A 19,256-nucleotide genomic window follows, 5' to 3' on the forward strand; every position below is an offset into this window, starting at 1 on the left:
GACCTAGCCCCAACCCTAAACAAGATCTCATCCCATCCTCCCAAACTAGGCTCCTTATCCTTAACTCATCTATCCTACGCGGACGACGTGGTACTGCTGAGCCTAACGAAGATTGGCCTTCAAAGGTCACTAGTAGGGCTGGCGGAATTTATAACAAATAACAACCTGGAGATAAATACAACAAAAACAAAATCAATAGTCATCACTAGACGACGATCAGTCAACTCACACATCCAACTGGAGGGAACAAAAATAGAGGTGGTGACCAACTATAAGTACTTGGGCTTCTACTTTGACAATCGACATAACCACCTGCAGCAAAAGACGTACATCGCCCAGAGAGCAAACTCACTGTCATTTGCTTTTAGATCCTTAGCCAAAAAGCTTAAGGGGCCATCATACAAGCCTCTATTGGCAACGATAAAAGCAAAAGTGCTTCCCACCCTGTCATACGGCAGCGTGGGTCTGCACGGGAAAGACGCAGAATTGCTCAATAAAATGCAGACAGCCATCTTTAAATCCACCTTCCAAATTCAACGGGGAGCTTCACCAGCCCAGACAAAACTAGAATTTGGAATAATAAATGAAATCGTGGGAAGAAAGTACGCAAATATAAAGTACTGGTACAGCTTGAAACAGAACAAGGCAGCCTCAGAACTGCATCAAGCACTGTGGGAAGAATTAAAAGATTATGTTAAATCCCCACATAACCAGTACCTTGAGAAGGCCATAACCGAGACTGGAACAAGAAATCTCTGGGAACTAAATTTGCCTTATCCAGCATTTAAACAGCCATAAATAAGTTAACAGAATTCCATTCTCTTCTACTTGACAAAGCCACGTTCAGCACAAGAAAACACGCTTGGATGGTCATATCAAACTACAAAACTCTCACCGCAGGCCCATATCTAACAATTACATTTCCTGCTTGCAAAAAACAAAAATTAATGGGGCTCCGTCTGGGAAATTTTCCATCAACTATGGACCAACCAACTTGGCTACATGACGGACCCAAAATCTGTAGACTATGTGGGAGCAGCAAGGAGGACATTATTCACCTAGTTTGTATCTGCCCGAACTTAGCCCAAGCACGAGCAGTCTTCCTAAAAAAGGCAATGAACGAACGAGGTATAAGAACGTGTAGATCGGCGATTATGTCAACTTTGAACCCAACAGATACCCGCTTGAACTGTTTACTATTAAAGTTCCTCGTGGCTCCGCCCAAGCGATAAAACACAACCAGGCACCCTGTCCACATAAGGACAACATAACTACGGTAGAGCAGTGAGAGGGTTCTTTTGAACTGAATAATGTATAAATATCAGAACTCTTGGAACTATAAACTACATGGACTGCTTAATTGTTTTTAACAATAAATTCTAGCACTAGAATCAGAATGTTTTAGAATGAATCAATAGAGAATTTATCCATATAAAAGGACATTTTAAATGCGCAGTTGATTTTATAAAATGTATTGTTATGGTTTTAATTAACTGAAACAATAAAACTTTTTCATTTCATTTTCATTTCACATAGAACATATACAAGTAGACCATGAATCCAGCTTCACTAAAAAAAGTTCCTATAACGTAGCCTCCATAACAGCTTAATGAATAGTGATTATGGTATTTTTGCTCTATATTTTCTACACCTAATAAGAAAGGTCTTTGGTGCTTCGGTGGGCATTGCGATTGCAATCGCAATTGAAATGTCGCACATAAGCAATCTTAAAACTTGCCAGCAATTTTGCAAGTATGTGCACACACAATTTCATGCGATTGTTGGCGAATTGCAGTGGGCTTTCTGGCAGCCGTGTTGGTTTATATCTTGGGGTTAATTTAAATCAGGTGGGTCTCTTCTGACAGTCATACTAGCTGTTGGTTATGCCTGAGATTACTGCACAGCACTGGCCTTAGAATGAGGATATTTTAAATGGTGCCTGTCCACCTGAGAGTCAGTGTCACACTTAAGCAGCTGAGATGGATCCGTATGTTGTAACTGTTCATGTTGGGGATGCCTCACATCCTGATTGGTCGGGTCCCACGTGGACAGTGAGGCCCCTGTGTCCTGGCTCTCTCGTGACTGATTGCCGGCAGAGAAGGGGCCCAGTGTGGGCAAAGGCTGGCAATATTAGGTGTGCCTCTGCAGCAGGCAGCAGTCTTGTATTTCAAAAAAGCACATGAAAATATGCTGATTAAGTATCAGGAGGTGTTTAAATATTCCTTTTACCCTCACATACAACATAGGGGTTCTATTCTGATTATGATGTGTACCTCAAGCCATTTCATGTGCTCAAACTGTGTTCCCAGCTGCCCTGTGTTATAAAACACTTTGTAGTATCCAGTATCCTGCATATTTATTGTAAGGTGTTTTACCTTCCCTGCTCAGCCAGCGTCTGTGCTCTGACTCATTGGAAAGTTGGAGTCTGATAATGCCTCGGAATGTTGGGACTGTGAGAGGCAGAGTGACAGTTGGTCATGGGCTGAGCAGCTGACAGGCAGCTTCTCCTTCACTACACACTTCTAATAGCTTCCTGAGAAAAAACACTTCCAACCCGTAGGTTGGCAAAAACCTGTGATTTCTGTTTCCCAGCATGAGGTTTAGGTACGTGTTCTTTAAAACCTTCTGTACTGCGCGAATTTTCCCCCGGTGCTGAACGTTCCATTGGGCCTATGGAATGATGACGGAACGGTTCCGTCATAAGCAAAGGCCACCTTATGCTCATGACGGAACCGTTCCGTCATGAGCATGGAAGGGGTTAATGATGCATGGCCCCAGGGTTTTGTTTGTATGAGGTGGTTCTACGTTGCCAGCACTGCGCCCTGTTAAATTGCGATGCAGTTTTTATGCCCTGCAGTGTGCGACTTCAAAGGATGGCGGGGCTTGGAAATGACCCTTTGGGTCTGTGGAAGGGAGGGACAAGTACAGCACATGAGCATCTACTATACAATGAGAGAACATATTGTGTCATGCCATGACTGAGAGCCCCTCCATTTATGTTGCTTTGCACCATTTCTGGTGGTTTAAGATCTTCTTAGAGTTTCTTGTTGCTCAATGGGTGTCATTTCCGATATATGTTTTAATCGTCTTCATTGTTTCATTTTGCTCGCAAGAAAGTGTCACTCATAGTGTTGATATGCCACTCATAATTACACTGAAATTATGAAAATGTCCCACACGGCACTTTGAAACCTTGGCAGCTATGGACAGGTAGGGGAAAAAGGTATATCTGCATTTCAGTTTCCGATATTCCTACAGCATACTTGGAAGTCCAATACATGACAATAAACCCTATGTATGCCTCGATAGAATCAATGGAGAAAAATAAAACATCTCGATCTTTTTTAAATCTCCCACTTCCGTCTTAAATGTTGCCATGTATTATTTTATATTTGTAACGCGTGCTGTTCGATATGGTACCCAAATCATACCCTTTCGAGTGGGTGTATATGATTAAATGTCACTCGAATTCGAATATCAATAAAGCATTGTTTACTTAAAAAATAATAAATAAAAAAAAGCAGACGCCAGAGATATCTCTTCCGGGTGACGCCCTCTGTTCCGTCTGATGACGTGAATGGGCGGAGCAGGGTTTGAAGTTGTTGTGGTCGCGGGGCGATGGTGCTTTACGGCAGGAGCAGCTGACTACAGGCTGCTAGCCAGAGATGGCGGGCGACCCGGTGCAGGACGAGTTCACCGCCCCAGGGTCAAGGGCTGAGTCGCTGGAGTGCCAACGACCTAGGGTTCAACAACTATTCGAGGTCTCGCTCACGGTGCTGGGGGCTTTGGATCCGCTCCCTATGTATGGACCTGAAGATGGGGACCAGCGCATCTGGGTACAGCTGAGAGGCGCCAGCGAAGCAGTGCGGAGGGCTAAGGTGAGAACTGAGTAGAGGGGTCAGTGAGCCAAGAGTGGGGCGAGGAGCAGTGGCCAACGGCGGAGTCGGGGTGCCAACAGTGAAGGTTAAAACCACGTATGGAATGTAGGGAGGATAGGGGTGTCTTTGGGCGAGGTGCGTGGGTAGAGAGTGTTGATGGGAGAAGTTTGACAGTCAGTGTGGCAGAGCTGTTGTAGGAACATGTGAAGTTGGCAGGAAGACGCAGCTGTAGTAGGAAGCTTGGAAGAAAGATAAGGTGATTCACGTGGAAGAAACCGAACATGTTGCATACTCGCCAGCATTTAGGAGTTACATGGAGATTTAGGGAAAAAATTATTTGGGGCAATTAATTTCGCCGAATACGTGCATTGGAGTAGGAGACGTTTTGTGTGAGATGAAGCAAAAATGACATTTCTAGTTAATAAAAAGATCAAGGACTCCGACCCTCATTTAAATCGGGAATGGCGACATGTGATTGAACGACATTGTCATTCCTCAGTTGTCTCAAGGAGGGCACCTTATTTTTAAACGAGTCTCTTCCCTAACTGCTTCGCATTGTCTTTTGCCCTGGTGGCCCTCTGCCTTTTGAACAGGTATAGCAGAGAGACTATTATTGCACAGCATCTGGTGTGTGCAAGCATTCATTTCCACCAGTGTGCCTGCATCATCCATAATTACTTAGCCCATGGCTGGACTGCTCCAAATAACCATGACCTACCTACAGTTTATCTCTTATGCTTCTTTCAGCATTCCCCTCTTTGCCCCCCCCCCCCCTCTCCTCTCTCTCTTTCAGAAAAATTGAGCTCCCACATGTGTTCTCCCTTTTTTTTTCTGCAAGGGTGCCTTAGGTCCAAATGTTAGAAAGGAAAATCAATTCCCATGCCCATTTTAAGATCGAGCGATCTGGGGTAGTTCAGTATGGGAGAGAAGCTCCGCCCTTATTTTTCATTGGCTTGTGTCTTTGTACTTTGTAAATGCTGTCTACTGATTGATTACGAGGCTTGTTAGTCCCTCCTTAGTACAGCCATGTAGTCATTTGTATCCTCCCATGGCTACTGGCCCCTTTAATTGGTTGTTACACAGGACCTGTTCTATTTTTTTATTGAGATTCTTCTACTGCAAGCACGACAAACTTACATTCAGCGGGACATACCCTCTTTCACTTTCGCAGCAGCCGGAAGTGTAGTAAAGTCCTGCTATCCAAGTCACACGAGCCTTGGGGCATACTAAACTCCTTTGTGATCGGGGCTATGGTTGGCACAAACCAACTGTGCCAAATGAGGTACTAGTGAAATAAGGATGCAAGAAAACTCCCATCGCAAGCATTTTAACACTCAGCATTTCCTAGCTCTTAACCATGGTTTAATATGTTACCTTACCCCAGACTAGTTAACCTCTTCCTCAGTCAAGCTCCCTCCCTACTGCCCTCAAAACAGGACAGGTTGCCCCTCTTCTGGAAAAAAATAAACCTCAGATGCGAACAACCCCAACAACTTACGCCCCATCACCAACCTCCCTTTTTATTTCTAAAATCACAGAAAAATGTGTTGCGAAACAACTTTCACAACATATTATGGACAATAATCTCCTTGACGTGTTCCAGTCTGGCTTCATTCAAAATTGCAGCACTGAAACAGCCCTGCTGCAAGTGATTGATGATGCGCTGCATATACTCTATTCTGGGGAATCGTGCCTTCCGATTCTTCTTGACCTCTCTACAGCCTTTGACATTGTTAATCACAGCACCCTCCTCAACACTCTTCAACAGAGAATGGGCGTGGAAGGCACAGTGCTTAAATGGTTTGCCTCATTCCTCTCGAACAGATCCCAAATGATCAATATAGCGAACAATCTTTCGTCTCCATTGGCAGTAGATCAAGGCGTCCCTCTAGGTTCTATCCTTGCACCCACTCTGTTTAATCTCTATCTGGAACCATTAGGGAGCCTCCTAAGTAAATCTGGGATCCACTAGCATCTCTATGCGGCTGGCACTCAAATCTACCGCAAGGTGTCTTCCGCACACTATCTCTCACTACTCAACTCTACTCTGATCTCTATTTACAGCTGGATTTTAGTTCACCAACTCATTCTCAATCCCACCAAAACTGAATTCCTCCTCCTAGCTACCTCTCTCTCCCCTCCTCCGGTTCAATCCAGCTGAATTTACTCGACAATAAACCCATCATTGTCGACAGCGCTAAATGCCTAGGTGTCATACTTGACGAAAGACTCAGCCTAATCTCCCACATGAACTCCATTGCTAAGAACGCACGTTACCATCTGTGCCTTCTGTTGGTGGTCCGTCTGTTCTTCCCAGAGCAAGACATAAAAACATTGGTCCAATCGTTAGTTCTCTCTAGACTGGATTACTGCAATTCTCTTCTGACTGGCTTACCCAAATCTCACCTCTTCTCCCCCCAACCCCCCTCCCCTAAAATCCGTCCTCCATTTTGCAGCTCACTTTATTTCAGGGTCCAAACGAAGTGACTACATTACTCCTATCCTGTCTTCTCTTCCATGGCTTCCCATCGAGGCAAGATCTATTTATAAAACTGCATGCCTCACCCATAAAGCCTTGCACACTTCCTCCCATCATTACCTGGGAATAAACTGAAGGTGTCAGGAGGTTTGAGACCTTCTCTTAATGCGGAAATGTTTCTACTTGAGCCCCCCCTCCTTAAAAAAAGGAAAGATCGATGGCTCAATTGCATGCAGCCCAGCTCTGGAATCGCCTCCCACTATCAATTAAAAACAGCCCCTCCTTGTACTCCTTCAGAAAAGAGGTAAAGACTTGGTTGTTCACCACAAGTCTTTGAACTACGACTTGAGTTAGTAGGTCTTCTTGTCACACAGCACCAAGACGCCCATGGGCATTCGTGCGCTTTATAAATTCCAAATCAAATCAATCTGGAACTCTCTCCTGCCATTGCTCCGTGCCAGCCCCTCTATCCAGATTTTCAAAGCTGACCTCAAATCTCTTCTCTTCCAAAGACACTTTCAGAACTAATACCCTCATTCTCAGACCCCTCAAGGAAGTTACCCTTAATTGCTGTGTTTGATATTGTGTTATTGCCTACATGGTTTTACTCTACCTCTCCTGTTTATTTTTGGAACGTTCTATTTTGTACCATTTCTCTCATGTAACGTAACTGGTTCTATTGTACAGCGCTCTGACACCTTCGGGTAAAGTCCGCGCTATATGTGCTGTTAATGGCAGCAGGTGATACTGACTGCAGGGTGCTCCAATGTTAGAGGTGCTCCCCCCCCTCCCATGGTGAATGGAGGCGGCTGCTGAGGGGAAGCTTAGTTGCTGTCTTGCCGGAGTTGTCAGGGGCTGCTGGGGGCGCGATGCGGCCAGACCGATTAAGCAACTAAAGGAGCCGTCCGACCATTGCTTTTCCTCGATTCTGGCTCTCGTCACCCCGGGGCGTTTTTATTTTGTACAGAGAGCCAGGAGGCACCAGAATGCTGGTCCAAAGAATCAGAGGGCCTCAGCCACTGCTCAAGGTAGGTGTTGCCTTGTTAGGTCTCGCACCTGGCGATGCAGTGCGAAGCGCTGTCGCCAGCGAGACCTATTGTTGCTGACTTGGCTCTCAAGGGAGACGGAGATGGCCACCCGCAGGGCTTTTGGCGATTGGAGCTTGTGCACATGAAGTATTTAGGGGTTCCCAAGGCCTACACGCTCCGAGGATTACCCACTTACACACAAGAACTGTTGGCACGGAAACTGTAAAATGCAAAGAACAAGTTTATTAAGACCCCATGGGGTGGTGGTACACTCAAACAGCACCCTTCGGTAATGCAAGAGGTATCACACCGAACACCGGTGTGACCCCGTTTATATACAATTTTGGGGCAATAAAAGATAGGCGGCACAAGTAAGACACAGTTTTAGGGACATATATGGTCATGGTTTGGAATACTGCCAGCTCATTGGAGGGTTTCAAACCCACTGGTCAGTTAGCGGCACATTCCTGAAGGCTTACGGGTCAGTGGGAACTGCGCATGTGTGGCTTGACCAGTGCTAAAAATAGCCTGTTGCTGGGCAGACAAGAGTGGTCAGTGGGATGGACAAAGGACTAAAGGGCACGTCGGCCACGAGGCCGCTCATGGTCTAAGATGGCCGCTGCAACATTCAAAATGGCGTTATCGTATATAGCCAAGTTAAAGGAGGACAACGTGTAGGTTCAGCTAATCGCTAATGCGGCCGGGCCAATTACGACAGACGACCCTTTTAGCGTTTAGCTGAATCTACCTCATAATGAACATAGTCAGGATGTTCGTCCTCGACGTCTATTAACATAATTTGTGTCACCTCTTTGTGTAGCATTATTTTGTCGTGAGCAAGAGCTCGTCGTGATGGTAGGCAAGTTGATAGACACATTGAACATAAAGCTGGGCCGCATTGAATACATAAGCATATAAAAAACATTGCTCCCACAAGTATACAGAGAATTGTCAACAGTTTCCAGCCCCAAGTTGCAATCATGGACCAGAACCATCCTGAAAGTGTCCAAGTTCCATTGTCCGGGTGTATTTCGGCAGCTATTTTATGCAGCTTGGAAATAGCATCATACACAGATGGGGAATTGTCCGGGACGTAAACGCAACAGCTGCTTCCGATAATTCTACATGCCCCCCCACGATCAGCCAAAACAACATCCAAAACCATTCGATTTTGGAGGGTGACAATTCTGGAAATCTGTAGTTCCTCGGTAATATTCCCCAGGGCAACGGCAGTGTCATTTGCAACAGCCTCGACAACGCGTGTCAGTCGTCTAATTTTCCGACTGTTCAATGCAGCCCCCACAAAGGAGAATAGTCCCAAATTAAAATCCACATACTGTTGTAATGCAGTGTCCGTTTGATCAATGTCCTCTAGGGCAACAGTTCGTTTAACCCTGTTCAAAACGAAATCATGGTACAATGTGTAATCGTTGTGGTACATTGGAGGGGCAATGAATACAGGAGGTAGCACAAACGATACATAGCACGTGCCCAACCACCCCACTGGAAGCTGATGGTACCCCTTCGTTCCACAGATAAAGTATGTATTTCGAGATGCAACAAATGAAATGCCATTCGGGCTATCAAACGTGAGAGTAATGTTACATTCGCTTTTCCCCACTGCAATCGTGCCCTTGTTTCTAATACATCGGCTTTTGTAGCAATAAAATTTATAACATGAGCGCTAGAAACATTCACATTTCGCTGATTGCTATATACCCGTGGAGCAGATACATTGTCAGGCCTGTACTCTTCCCATTCGAAACGTGTACCCTCAGCCCGAGGAAAGCCATCCTTGTCGTGGGAACATACTTTATTCAAACGGAAAAGCACCCCCCCTTTGGTTGGCCATCTCAGAGTAAAGAGGAGGGTGTACCAGGCATTGCATGACCCATTGTGCGAAAACGGGAGTGGAATAAGTGGGGTGCCCCCTCTCTTCTGGTGCCCAGGCAACATTCCGCACACCCAGCAGTTAGAGGTATTGGTCATATTATGCGTGTGGTGAAGAATCTGAATGAAGCTGTTATTTAAGTACGTTTGGCGATGGCGCTCTTCATGGAAAGGCAATGTAAAATGGAAATGTTCAGACGGTGCCGGGGTAGTCGGCAGCAAATGTTCACGTACAGGCACCACAAGTTCGACTACCCAGGCTATAACAGCAATCACCACAATGGTCAAGACAAAGAGAAAGGCACCCAATATTTTCTTGTCACGAGATGCCTTTGGTGCCATAGTTCAAGAAAGTTAGTGCAAAGTCTCAAGTGGCACAAATTATTCACAATGTTTTCACAAATTGTCTCAGATACACGTGCGTGTATACCTAAAAAAAGAAAAATGCGGTGCTGAACTCCGAGGTAGCCGTTGTTTTCTTCTCCGGGCCAAGACGGGTGTCGCTACTCTGGCAGAACTGATCCCCCCCCCCTTGGAATTCCCGGTTTCCGTTTCACAAACCTGGAGCGGTAACCAACCAGTCATTAAAAAGGAACAAAAATCTTCTTATCGTGGGCGTAGATCGTAACGCTCTCTTCCGGTAGCAGATTGGTCCGGGAAGGCTCCCTCCACTTCGGCCGACGTCACAGCTGGGCTCTTTTCTTTCTCCAAAATCTCCTTATAATCAGTCAACACAGCAGGGGTCACCAGATCCGGAGAGACACGGCGACAATGTGTCGAATGCACCCACCGCTTCCTGTTCGTCACTCGTACTGCGGTGCGGGTCGCCAGGAGGACCTGCTCGGGGCCCTTCCACCTGGGCTCCAAACTGCTTGCTCTTTCAAACGAACGGACCATTACATGGTCCCCAGGACGAAGATCGTGCCCTCTCCAGTGGAGTTATCAGGGAGCGCTTCTCGAACCTGTTGATGAATAGAGAGCAAATCATTTGTTAATCGTGCCAAATAATCATTCATCATAACACAAGGCACATCATGTATTAATCGCGGCTTGGGCACCCCCCAGATATTCATAGGGCGGCCAAACACCACCTCATAGGGCGTAAGGCCAGTTCGTGAGTGGGGTACTGATCTGAGAGATAGCAGTGCTAGCGGCAACGCATCTGGCCACTTCAACGATGTAGACGCCACAATTTTGGCCAGCTTAAGCTTCAACGTGGCATTGTACCGCTCGACCAAACCTGCTGACTGAGGGTGGAATACAGCGTGGAACTTTTGCTGAATCCCTAACCCCTTCAGTACATATTCCACAATCTTTCCAACAAAATGGGGCCCATTATCGCTCCACAAAAATTTACAAACTCCAAAGCGAGGAAAGAATTCCTTAAGCAACACCTTAGCTGTTGTCAAAGCCGTATTGTCTTTCGTGGGGTAGGCCTCAACCCATTTGCTAAACGCACACACCACCACTAGGACGTACTTCAGGTTATTGCAGCGCTCGAGTTGGATGTAATCCATTTGAAGCACTTCAAACGGTGCAGAAGGTGGAACGAACCCTCCTTTCGGAGTATGGGTCCCCTTCCCAGGATTGTGTTGCAAACATACCAGGCAGGTCTGCACTACTCTCTTTGCAGTATTCGCAATCTCAGGATGTTCCCAAACTCGTGTTAAAAGACGAGTGATTGCAAGAGCTCCGACATGGGCCAGTCCATGAGTCATCTGGACCATCGCCTGTAAGTAAGCCGCAGGCAATTTCCACTTCTCCATGTCTTTGCTTCTCCAACAACCTTCGTCATCTAGTACCCCATCTGCTGCCCAAGCCGCAAGTTCAGATTCTGTAGCTGATTTTTGAATATCCCGTATCTCTGCTCTAGCGTCACTCCATCTCTCAGCCTGTGATTGTACCACGTACATAGGGGAGCTAGTTCGGGACATAGCCGTCTGCCTTGCTATGCTGTCTGCAAAGGCATTTCCTTGACCCACTTTATCCGTAATCTTCTTATGCGCACTGCACTTTACTATCGCTACTTTTTTAGGACTGAGCAACGCATTCAGGAGATCACGCACTAGCTCTCCGTGCATAATGTGCTCCCCGTGTGATGTCAGGAACCCGCGTTCCCTCCAGAGAAGCCCGAAGTCATGGGCCACTCCAAAGGCATACCGGCTGTCCGTGTATATGTTCACACATAGGCCAGCACTCAATTCGCAGGCTCTTGTTAAAGCTATCAGCTCTGCTGCCTGAGCCGATTTTTGTGGTATTCTAGCTGTTTCAACCACCGTCTTAAGAGTCGTGATCGCATATGCTGCAGAAGTCGTACCATCTGGCAGCCTCAAACACGATCCATCAACCCACAGTTCCCCATCCACATCTGGAAGTGGCACATCCTGTAAGTCGACACGACCCTTTGTCTGTTCCTCAGTCAGGAAAACACAATCATGATGTTTTTCTTCCTGACCCTCCTCGGCCGGATAGGGCAATAAAGTCGCAGGGTTCAAAGTAGCGCATCTTTTCAATGTTATGTGTGGCGCTAAGAGTGTCAGCTCGTATCCTGTAAGTCGTGCACTCGTGAGGTATTGGGTCTTTGTTTGGTTTAACAGGGCATCTACCACGTGGGGGACTAGCACCAACAATTTGTGTGATAACACTATGCCCTCACTCTGTCGTATGGCTACTGCTGTTGCCGCTACTGCTCGAAAACACCCAGGCAGCCCTCGTGCTACAGGATCCAAAATGGCAGAGAAGTATGCACATGGTCTCTGCTTATCCCCGTGTAACTGCACTAACACTGACAACGCACACCCATCATTCTCGTGTACGTATAATGTGAAAAGTTTCGTGTAGTCTGGTGTCCCTAACACGGGTGCGGAACAAAGGGCCTGCCTCAACTGTTCAAAAGCTCTCTGACATTCATCTGTCCACTCAAGAGGCATCGGTGTGGCTTTGGACAGTAATGCTAGCAAAGGCTTTATGATATGTGAAAAACCCATGATCCATTGCCTACAAAAGGACGTCAACCCTATGAAGGCACGCACATCTCTCTGCGTGCGGGGGACTGGTGTGTCTAAAATTGCTTGAATTCGGTCAGATGTTAATGCCCGCCCCTCCTTAGACAACAGATGACCGAGGTAGGTCACCTGGGGTCTACAGTATTGAAGCTTTTTCTTGGAAACCTTGTGATTGTTTTGTGCCAAAAAGGAAAGCAATGCAAGCGTACTCTGTTCACATTGTGCATAGGAGTCGGCGGCGAGCAAAAGGTCATCCACGTACTGGATGAGCGCAACGCCAGACTGCAATTTAAAGGAATCTAGTTGTCGTTTCAAAGCCTGGCTGTAGATACTAGGGCTTTCAGTATATCCTTGGGGAACACGACAAAATCTATACGATTTATTATTGAGCATAAAACCAAACAGATATCTACTATCTGGGTGAACAGGAATGGAAAAGAACGCATTCTTCAAGTCAATAACGCTAAAGGTGGTGGCCGTCGGTGGAACCAAAGTAAGCAAAGTCGTGATATCGGACACCACTGGGTATTGGGGAATGACAATTTTATTTATTTCACGCAAATCAATAATAAACCGATAGATCTTGCCATCTGAGTCTCTCTTAAGAATCGGTAGAATAGGGCTGTTACAAACATTATAAGGGACCTCCTCCACCACCCCTGCAGAAATCAAATCCTGAACAATATGTGTCAATGCAATTTCACCTTCCTTCGAGATCTTATACTGTGGTACTCGTGGTAGAGGGGCCCCCTCCTTAACAGTAATGTGTATTGGTGGAATGCGCATCTCTCCCACATCCGTATCTGATGTCACCCACAACGTGTGCGGCAGAGAGGCCAAAGCAGGGATATCTAAAATGGCATAAAATCTGTCAGGGTCAGGGCAATCATCAGGGTCAGGGTAGTTGTCGTTCAGAATAACCCGCACTCCCTCTGGAGCGCAGCGTATTGTCGCTCGGAAGTATTTAAGCAAATCAATGCCCAGGATATTGTCTGGGGTATGGGGTGATAACAAAAATTGCCCAAAACTAAAGTATTTGTCAATGCATAGTGCAAGGGGCTTGGACAATGGGCTGGGGGAGGGTGTGCCATCAAACCCTACACACGTAATCATTTCGCCAGACAGGGGAGCCCTCGGAACCAAGTTTTTCGACAGAGCGCTACGAGTAGCTCCTGTGTCGACTAGAAATTGATCAGTAGAACCCAAAATACCCGCTGTTACATATGGACCTTGCTGATCTACCGGCACTTCAACTGATTCCTTACCCCATCCTACGCAATCCTATGCATGCACATAATCCTGATGTTCCACATTCTCTCCTTCCGAAATCTGATATTGATTCCGTCTATCAAACGTATTTCGTTCGTCCTGGCCACGGCCCCTCTCCTCAATCTGTCTACGATCACCTCCGCCACCTCTCAGTCCAGTATAACCTCCTCTTGACCTTCCACTGCCTCGACCACGCTGACTACGCTGTTCACGAAGTACCGGACAATCTTCGGCCCAATGCCCAAACTCCTTACAATAGGCACACTGATCCTCCGCAATATCCGTACGACCATACGATGCGTTTCCACCACCTCGTCTACCTCTATCACTCCCTCTACCCTGTGTTCCCCGAACCTGTGCCAACATCACCTTCGTTTTCAATTCCTTCGCCTTCTTCTCTACACTTTCTTTAGCCTCCACTTCCTGCCGCTCATAATACTGAGCCATAGTTAACAAGGACGCAGGGGTCGCCGTGGCCCAGGAACTTTCACTCGTCTTCAATCGCTTTGCAATCTCTGGTAGGAGATTAGCCACATACTTATCTACAAACAAATGCCGACCCGTATCGTCTGTTAAAGATTGACCACTGTAATCATGAAAGGCCTCCTCGAAGCGCGTGAAGAAATCTGAAACCGTTTCATCAGGTTTCTGTTTACACGACGTTAACATAGTCCAATCAATCTTTTTGGAGGGAACAAGCGTTTTCAATTTATCCAAAATAGCTGCCGGAAGGTCTAATATTAGCTGACAAGGCTTACATGCTGGTTCTCTATCTAAATCTGCAGCATTTATTTCTTTCCATGTCCCCCCCCAAAATCGTTTCATCATTAGTTTTACGAATTTGCCTCCACATATCGAGTGGTAAAATTAGCCCAAAAAAACAAATCTATATCTACAAGAGTCATTACACAAGACGATATAGCCCCCTCCACCCCTTCATAAAATGCCGCCGGATTCTTCCGAAGATCAGGTAAAGAATTTTTCAATGCCATGACATCTGCTCTATTCCATGGCGTATATACCCAATTATACACAAAATACCCTTTCGCATCCTTCGACAACTTATCATCATCCGTACCTTCCCCTTTTGGTGGAACATACAAAGGCGCAGCTTCACGCATAGGCATAACATGCAACGCAGAACTCTTATCTGAACCACGGAGAGAACACTCTCTGGCCTGCCCATCATGCTCCAATTCAGACTCCTTTTGTTTCCTTTTCCGCTCCTCCCGCAATCGAGTTGTCTCATCCCGCAGCTTGATCAATTGCGCAAACAGGTCATCAACATCTGAAAGATCAAAATCACCTTTAGTCAAATTCTCACGATATACTGACAACACTTTGGGCTCTAACGTATCAGAAAGGTCACGATATGCGCTCACAACCTCATCAGCCAAGGAAGACAGAAAATACATCAATTCGAGATCCGTCCACCCTGTTTTTTCTGATATCAATTGATCCTGAGTAACAGTACGCTTATTCACTTTACGAGCCCAACTACGTAGATGAGAGGACCTCTCCGCAGTAAACCTGAGAGCAGATACGCCCTTCTTGCCCGACTTATCCTGTCCGCCATCATCAGAATCCACAGCTGGAGCCGTCGGCGTAACGTACGGAGGCGGTGACCGATCTAACAAAGAAAAATCATCAATTTCATTATTAAGGACAGGATAAAGCGGTCGGCGAATAGGAAATTGACCAGTCGTTTGCAAATTACGTTCCCGTTCCTCCCTTTCTTTCTTCTCCTGAGCCTCCTTTTCCTCAAGCTGTAAAGCCTTATCCCGAGCAGCCTTGCGCTGCTCTTTGTCCGCCAAGGCAACCTCACGCTTCATTCGCTCACGCGCCGCTTTCTCCCACATTCGCACACAATCAAACATGTTTTGTCTAGACCTGCGTTGAAACATACATTGCTCTACAAATTGTATTTTACTCAAATCGTACGACCCGTGTAGGGGCCATTGCAATTCAGGATCGGCCTTGGTGTACTCATGCCATAATTTACTGTACATAATAGGTGGAAGGCCAAACTTTATATACATGTCCCTATTTGGAGTTCCCTCTGGGGGAGCCGGCTGTGATTCCGTTAACCTAATTGAGGCACCTTCTCCTAAACACATTCCTCGGAGTGTACTGAAAACAGGCATGTTCAAAAGGTATCACGAAAGCGTGACACCGAACAAAATGGCACTTACAGTTCTCCACACAATTGTGCCGCTCAAAGGGAAAAAATAAGGTTAGAGAAACATCTCTACATGCCTGCCTATGTGAAGTGCACTACACATATAAGTTCAAAGATCACAAATTCACAATGTTAGCTAACTCAAATCAAAGATCATAGGACTCGGCAAGCGTCCGAAGACTACCTCACCGATCACAAATCACAGAACTTCAGTAAGCGTCCGAAGACTATCTTACCGAACACAAATCGCAGAACTTCAGTAAGCGTCCGAAGACTACCTTACCGAACACAAAGCTTACCAAATTCCCAACTGTCCAGATTCCAACTGCCAAGGTCTTGTAAGCCAAATCAGCCAAACGGCACTTTCGCAGCGATGCAGACACTTCAAAGACTCAGTCGGAGACCGGCGCCACCTGGAAGGTCAGATCGGAAGGAAAGGAAAAAACACCGTGGCAGCCAAGACTCGGGTCACTCGTGGCAGCGCGCGCCCATGGCGAGTTTCCAAGCCTTCGTCACGACCTCTCCTTCGGGCATCCGAGTCGCCGATGAGTCCCTTCGTGGTCGCCAATTGAAGTATTTAGGGGTTCCCAAGGCCTACACGCTCCGAGGATTACCCACTTACACACAAGAACTGTTGGCACGGAAACTGTAAAATGCAAAGAACAAGTTTATTAAGACCCCATGGGGTGGTGGTACACTCAAACAGCACCCTTCGGTAATGCAAGAGGTATCACACCGAACACCGGTGTGACCCCGTTTATATACAATTTTGGGGCAATAAAAGATAGGCGGCACAAGTAAGACACAGTTTTAGGGACATATATGGTCATGGTTTGGAATACTGCCAGCTCATTGGAGGGTTTCAAACCCACTGGTCAGTTAGCGGCACATTCCTGAAGGCTTACGGGTCAGTGGGAACTGCGCATGTGTGGCTTGACCAGTGCTAAAAATAGCCTGTTGCTGGGCAGACAAGAGTGGTCAGTGGGATGGACAAAGGACTAAAGGGCACGTCGGCCACGAGGCCGCTCATGGTCTAAGATGGCCGCTGCAACATTCAAAATGGCGTTATCGTATATAGCCAAGTTAAAGGAGGACAACGTGTAGGTTCAGCTAATCGCTAATGCGGCCGGGCCAATTACGACACACATGCATGTACAGCCAAGCAGTGTGCGCATCTCTCTCCCTTCTGAGGCAAGCCTCAAGCAGTGTTACTTTCACTTTTCCCATCCCCCTATCCCCCCACCCCCCATCATAATAACCTCAAGGCAATTGAAGCCCCTACCCCCGTGCACTGCCCTGGCTGGTGCCGTGGCCGATCTGAATCTCTTTGCCCATCTAAACAGGTACGGCTGCTCAGCCATCTTCGCTGCCTGATAGCGCCACTGCCCATCTCTGCACTCACCACTTCCCCCTCTTTGTCCTATACCACCACGCCCCAGGTCCCCCATGCCCCCCATGCCCCCAACCCCCTCTCTCCATCACCTCTGCGCTGAGGACGAGCCCCCCACTGCCCATCGCCTCTGCGCTGAGGACTAGCCCCCCACTGCCCATCGCCGCATCCTAACAGCAGCGAACTGCTGCTTGCCCGATCACCGGCACAGCAGCGGGCAGAGGGACTCAGAGTTTGCAGAAGACCGTACAGACCCTCGACGCTCAGAGCCCTCGCTGCCCCCCACTATGGGGGTCAACGTGGTGCATTGGTTCCATAAGGGGCTGCGACTGCACGATAACTTGGTGCTGTGGGGCAGCATCAAGGGAGCCGACACCGTGCACCGACGGAGAATTCCCCACTCACCTGGTCTGCGGGGGAAATCCTCCTCCGCACTCCCTCTATGGCGCCTGGCTCCCTCTGCACCACGGGCGCAAACCGCAGGCCACGCTGATGTGCACGCTCACGGCGTGCAACACGCGCATGGCGCTCTTTAACTTTTTTCATTCGTGCAAATTGGCTCAAGCTCGGCAGGATAATCAGGCAGCACAGCCGTCAGGAGCCAACGTGGGCAGCGTCTTCAGGTCCAAACAGAATGGAAGGGGGAAGTTGTTAATTTAATTTCATTCATGGTGGCTGCTAGAAGGAATCCCTTCCCTCTGAAGAAAGTGTCCCTCCTGTATACCACTATGAAAAATGGAGCCGTGAAGTCTGCTGGCCTGCGTAGAGGCTTTGCAGGTGAAAAGTGAGCACATTATCTGCCCAAACTACTCAATATAATGTATAACTGTAACTCTAAAGGTAGAATCTGCATAGTTTAAAGTCTGTGTCTCTTGCCAAGTCAAGAGCTTACTATGCTGCTGACTCAGGTATTTCTCTAGTGCGCGTTTTTAATTGTATTTACTTGCAGCTATTACTGCAAGAAATGTATGTATACATCAAACCATAACACCATGCGCAGCTGGTGGCTTACATAAATTGTCTTTAGGAAGTAGAGCTCGCAAGCGCCCAGGTAAACAGTGTTCCAGGAGAGATCCTGACGTAATCGAGAGAGGGCCGAGGCTGGGGTTTGTTCTGGAACTTACTGTGGAGGTAGCGTGTGTGCTTAGGGGTTTGGTTAGGCAGGAGTTTACTCTGAAATCTAGGCAGAGGCTGTTATGATAAAGATGTACAAGCATGGCGAAGGACATAAATTAATTTATTCCCTGCTGCAGGTGGCTAAGGAACAACACTCCCTTAGGCTGTCGTTAGGAGTAGCCGGTAATCCCAGCGGGGCCTGTAACATAAATTACTGCCCCTACCGGGTTTGCAAGAATAAATTTACGAATGCATACATCCCTGACTGAGCCAAAGCCTAATGCAATGTGTTTGCCATCCTTATATGCATGGACATTCTCTCAAGTTTCCATAGTTCGTGCTCGGATAGTATATCCAGTGCAGATTATATGCCCTATGCATTCTGGTACTAGTAGTCCTGAGATTTAATGCATGAATGTTAGACGGACCGGGAGGGTCGGCCGAGTATAAGGGGAGAGGTCTCCAGGGAGAGCCGTCTCCAGTGATCGTACAGACAAGTAACTTCCCCCCCCCACAGACGGACACCACACAAGGATAAGGTTAAACGATACTTTATCAGCAATTCTTCGAGTACGGTCAAATGATACAAGGAGGTCTGGACTCAGGGGTCCCCTCGGTTCGGGTCTCTAGTTGGGAAAAGGGGTAGCGGGACAGTCTTGTTACCAATTGGGTGGATGGATAGCTCTCAATCCTCGAGCTCGGCGTTCTAGATGATCGGGCCGCGGCGGAGCCAGGCAGGTCCCGAGGTGGTTGACGGTAGCGACGGTCCGCGGCGGAGCCAGCAGGTCCCGATGAAGATGGTGGTACAAACGGTCCGCGGCCACGCCAGCAGGTCCCGACGACGATGATGGTTTACGAAGGTTGCGGCAGCGCCAGCAGGCAGGACGATAGTTCACAAGGTAGGGCTACGGCAGCGCCAGTAGTCCGTCAAGGATGAGTTCTTCTCTGCGTCTCTCGACTCCAGGATACAACTGCCTTCCTGCTCTGGAGCTGCCTCAGTTATAGGGCTGGTGCCCTTTGAT

The 19,256-nt window shown here is 47.4% G+C and overlaps 1 protein-coding gene across 2 annotated transcripts in view; it reads left to right on the forward strand.

Moving 5' to 3' along the window:
- Positions 1-3,558: 3,558 nt before the first annotated feature.
- Positions 3,559-19,256, forward strand: part of N4BP1 (NEDD4 binding protein 1) — a 281,533-nt gene continuing 265,835 nt past the window's right edge. The window contains exon 1 of one of the 2 annotated variants that reach the window (XM_086945445.1): positions 3,559-3,878. In XM_086945445.1, coding sequence (XP_086801571.1) covers positions 3,666-3,878 — 213 coding nt within the window. In that variant the 5' untranslated portion in view covers positions 3,559-3,665. The remainder of the gene's footprint in view (positions 3,879-19,256) is intronic. The other variant, XM_086945446.1, reaches the window with a different exon arrangement.

This window comes from Lissotriton vulgaris, chromosome 12 (genome assembly GCF_964263255.1).
Source record: "Lissotriton vulgaris chromosome 12, aLisVul1.2, whole genome shotgun sequence".
Lineage (NCBI taxonomy): Eukaryota > Metazoa > Chordata > Amphibia > Caudata > Salamandridae > Lissotriton > Lissotriton vulgaris.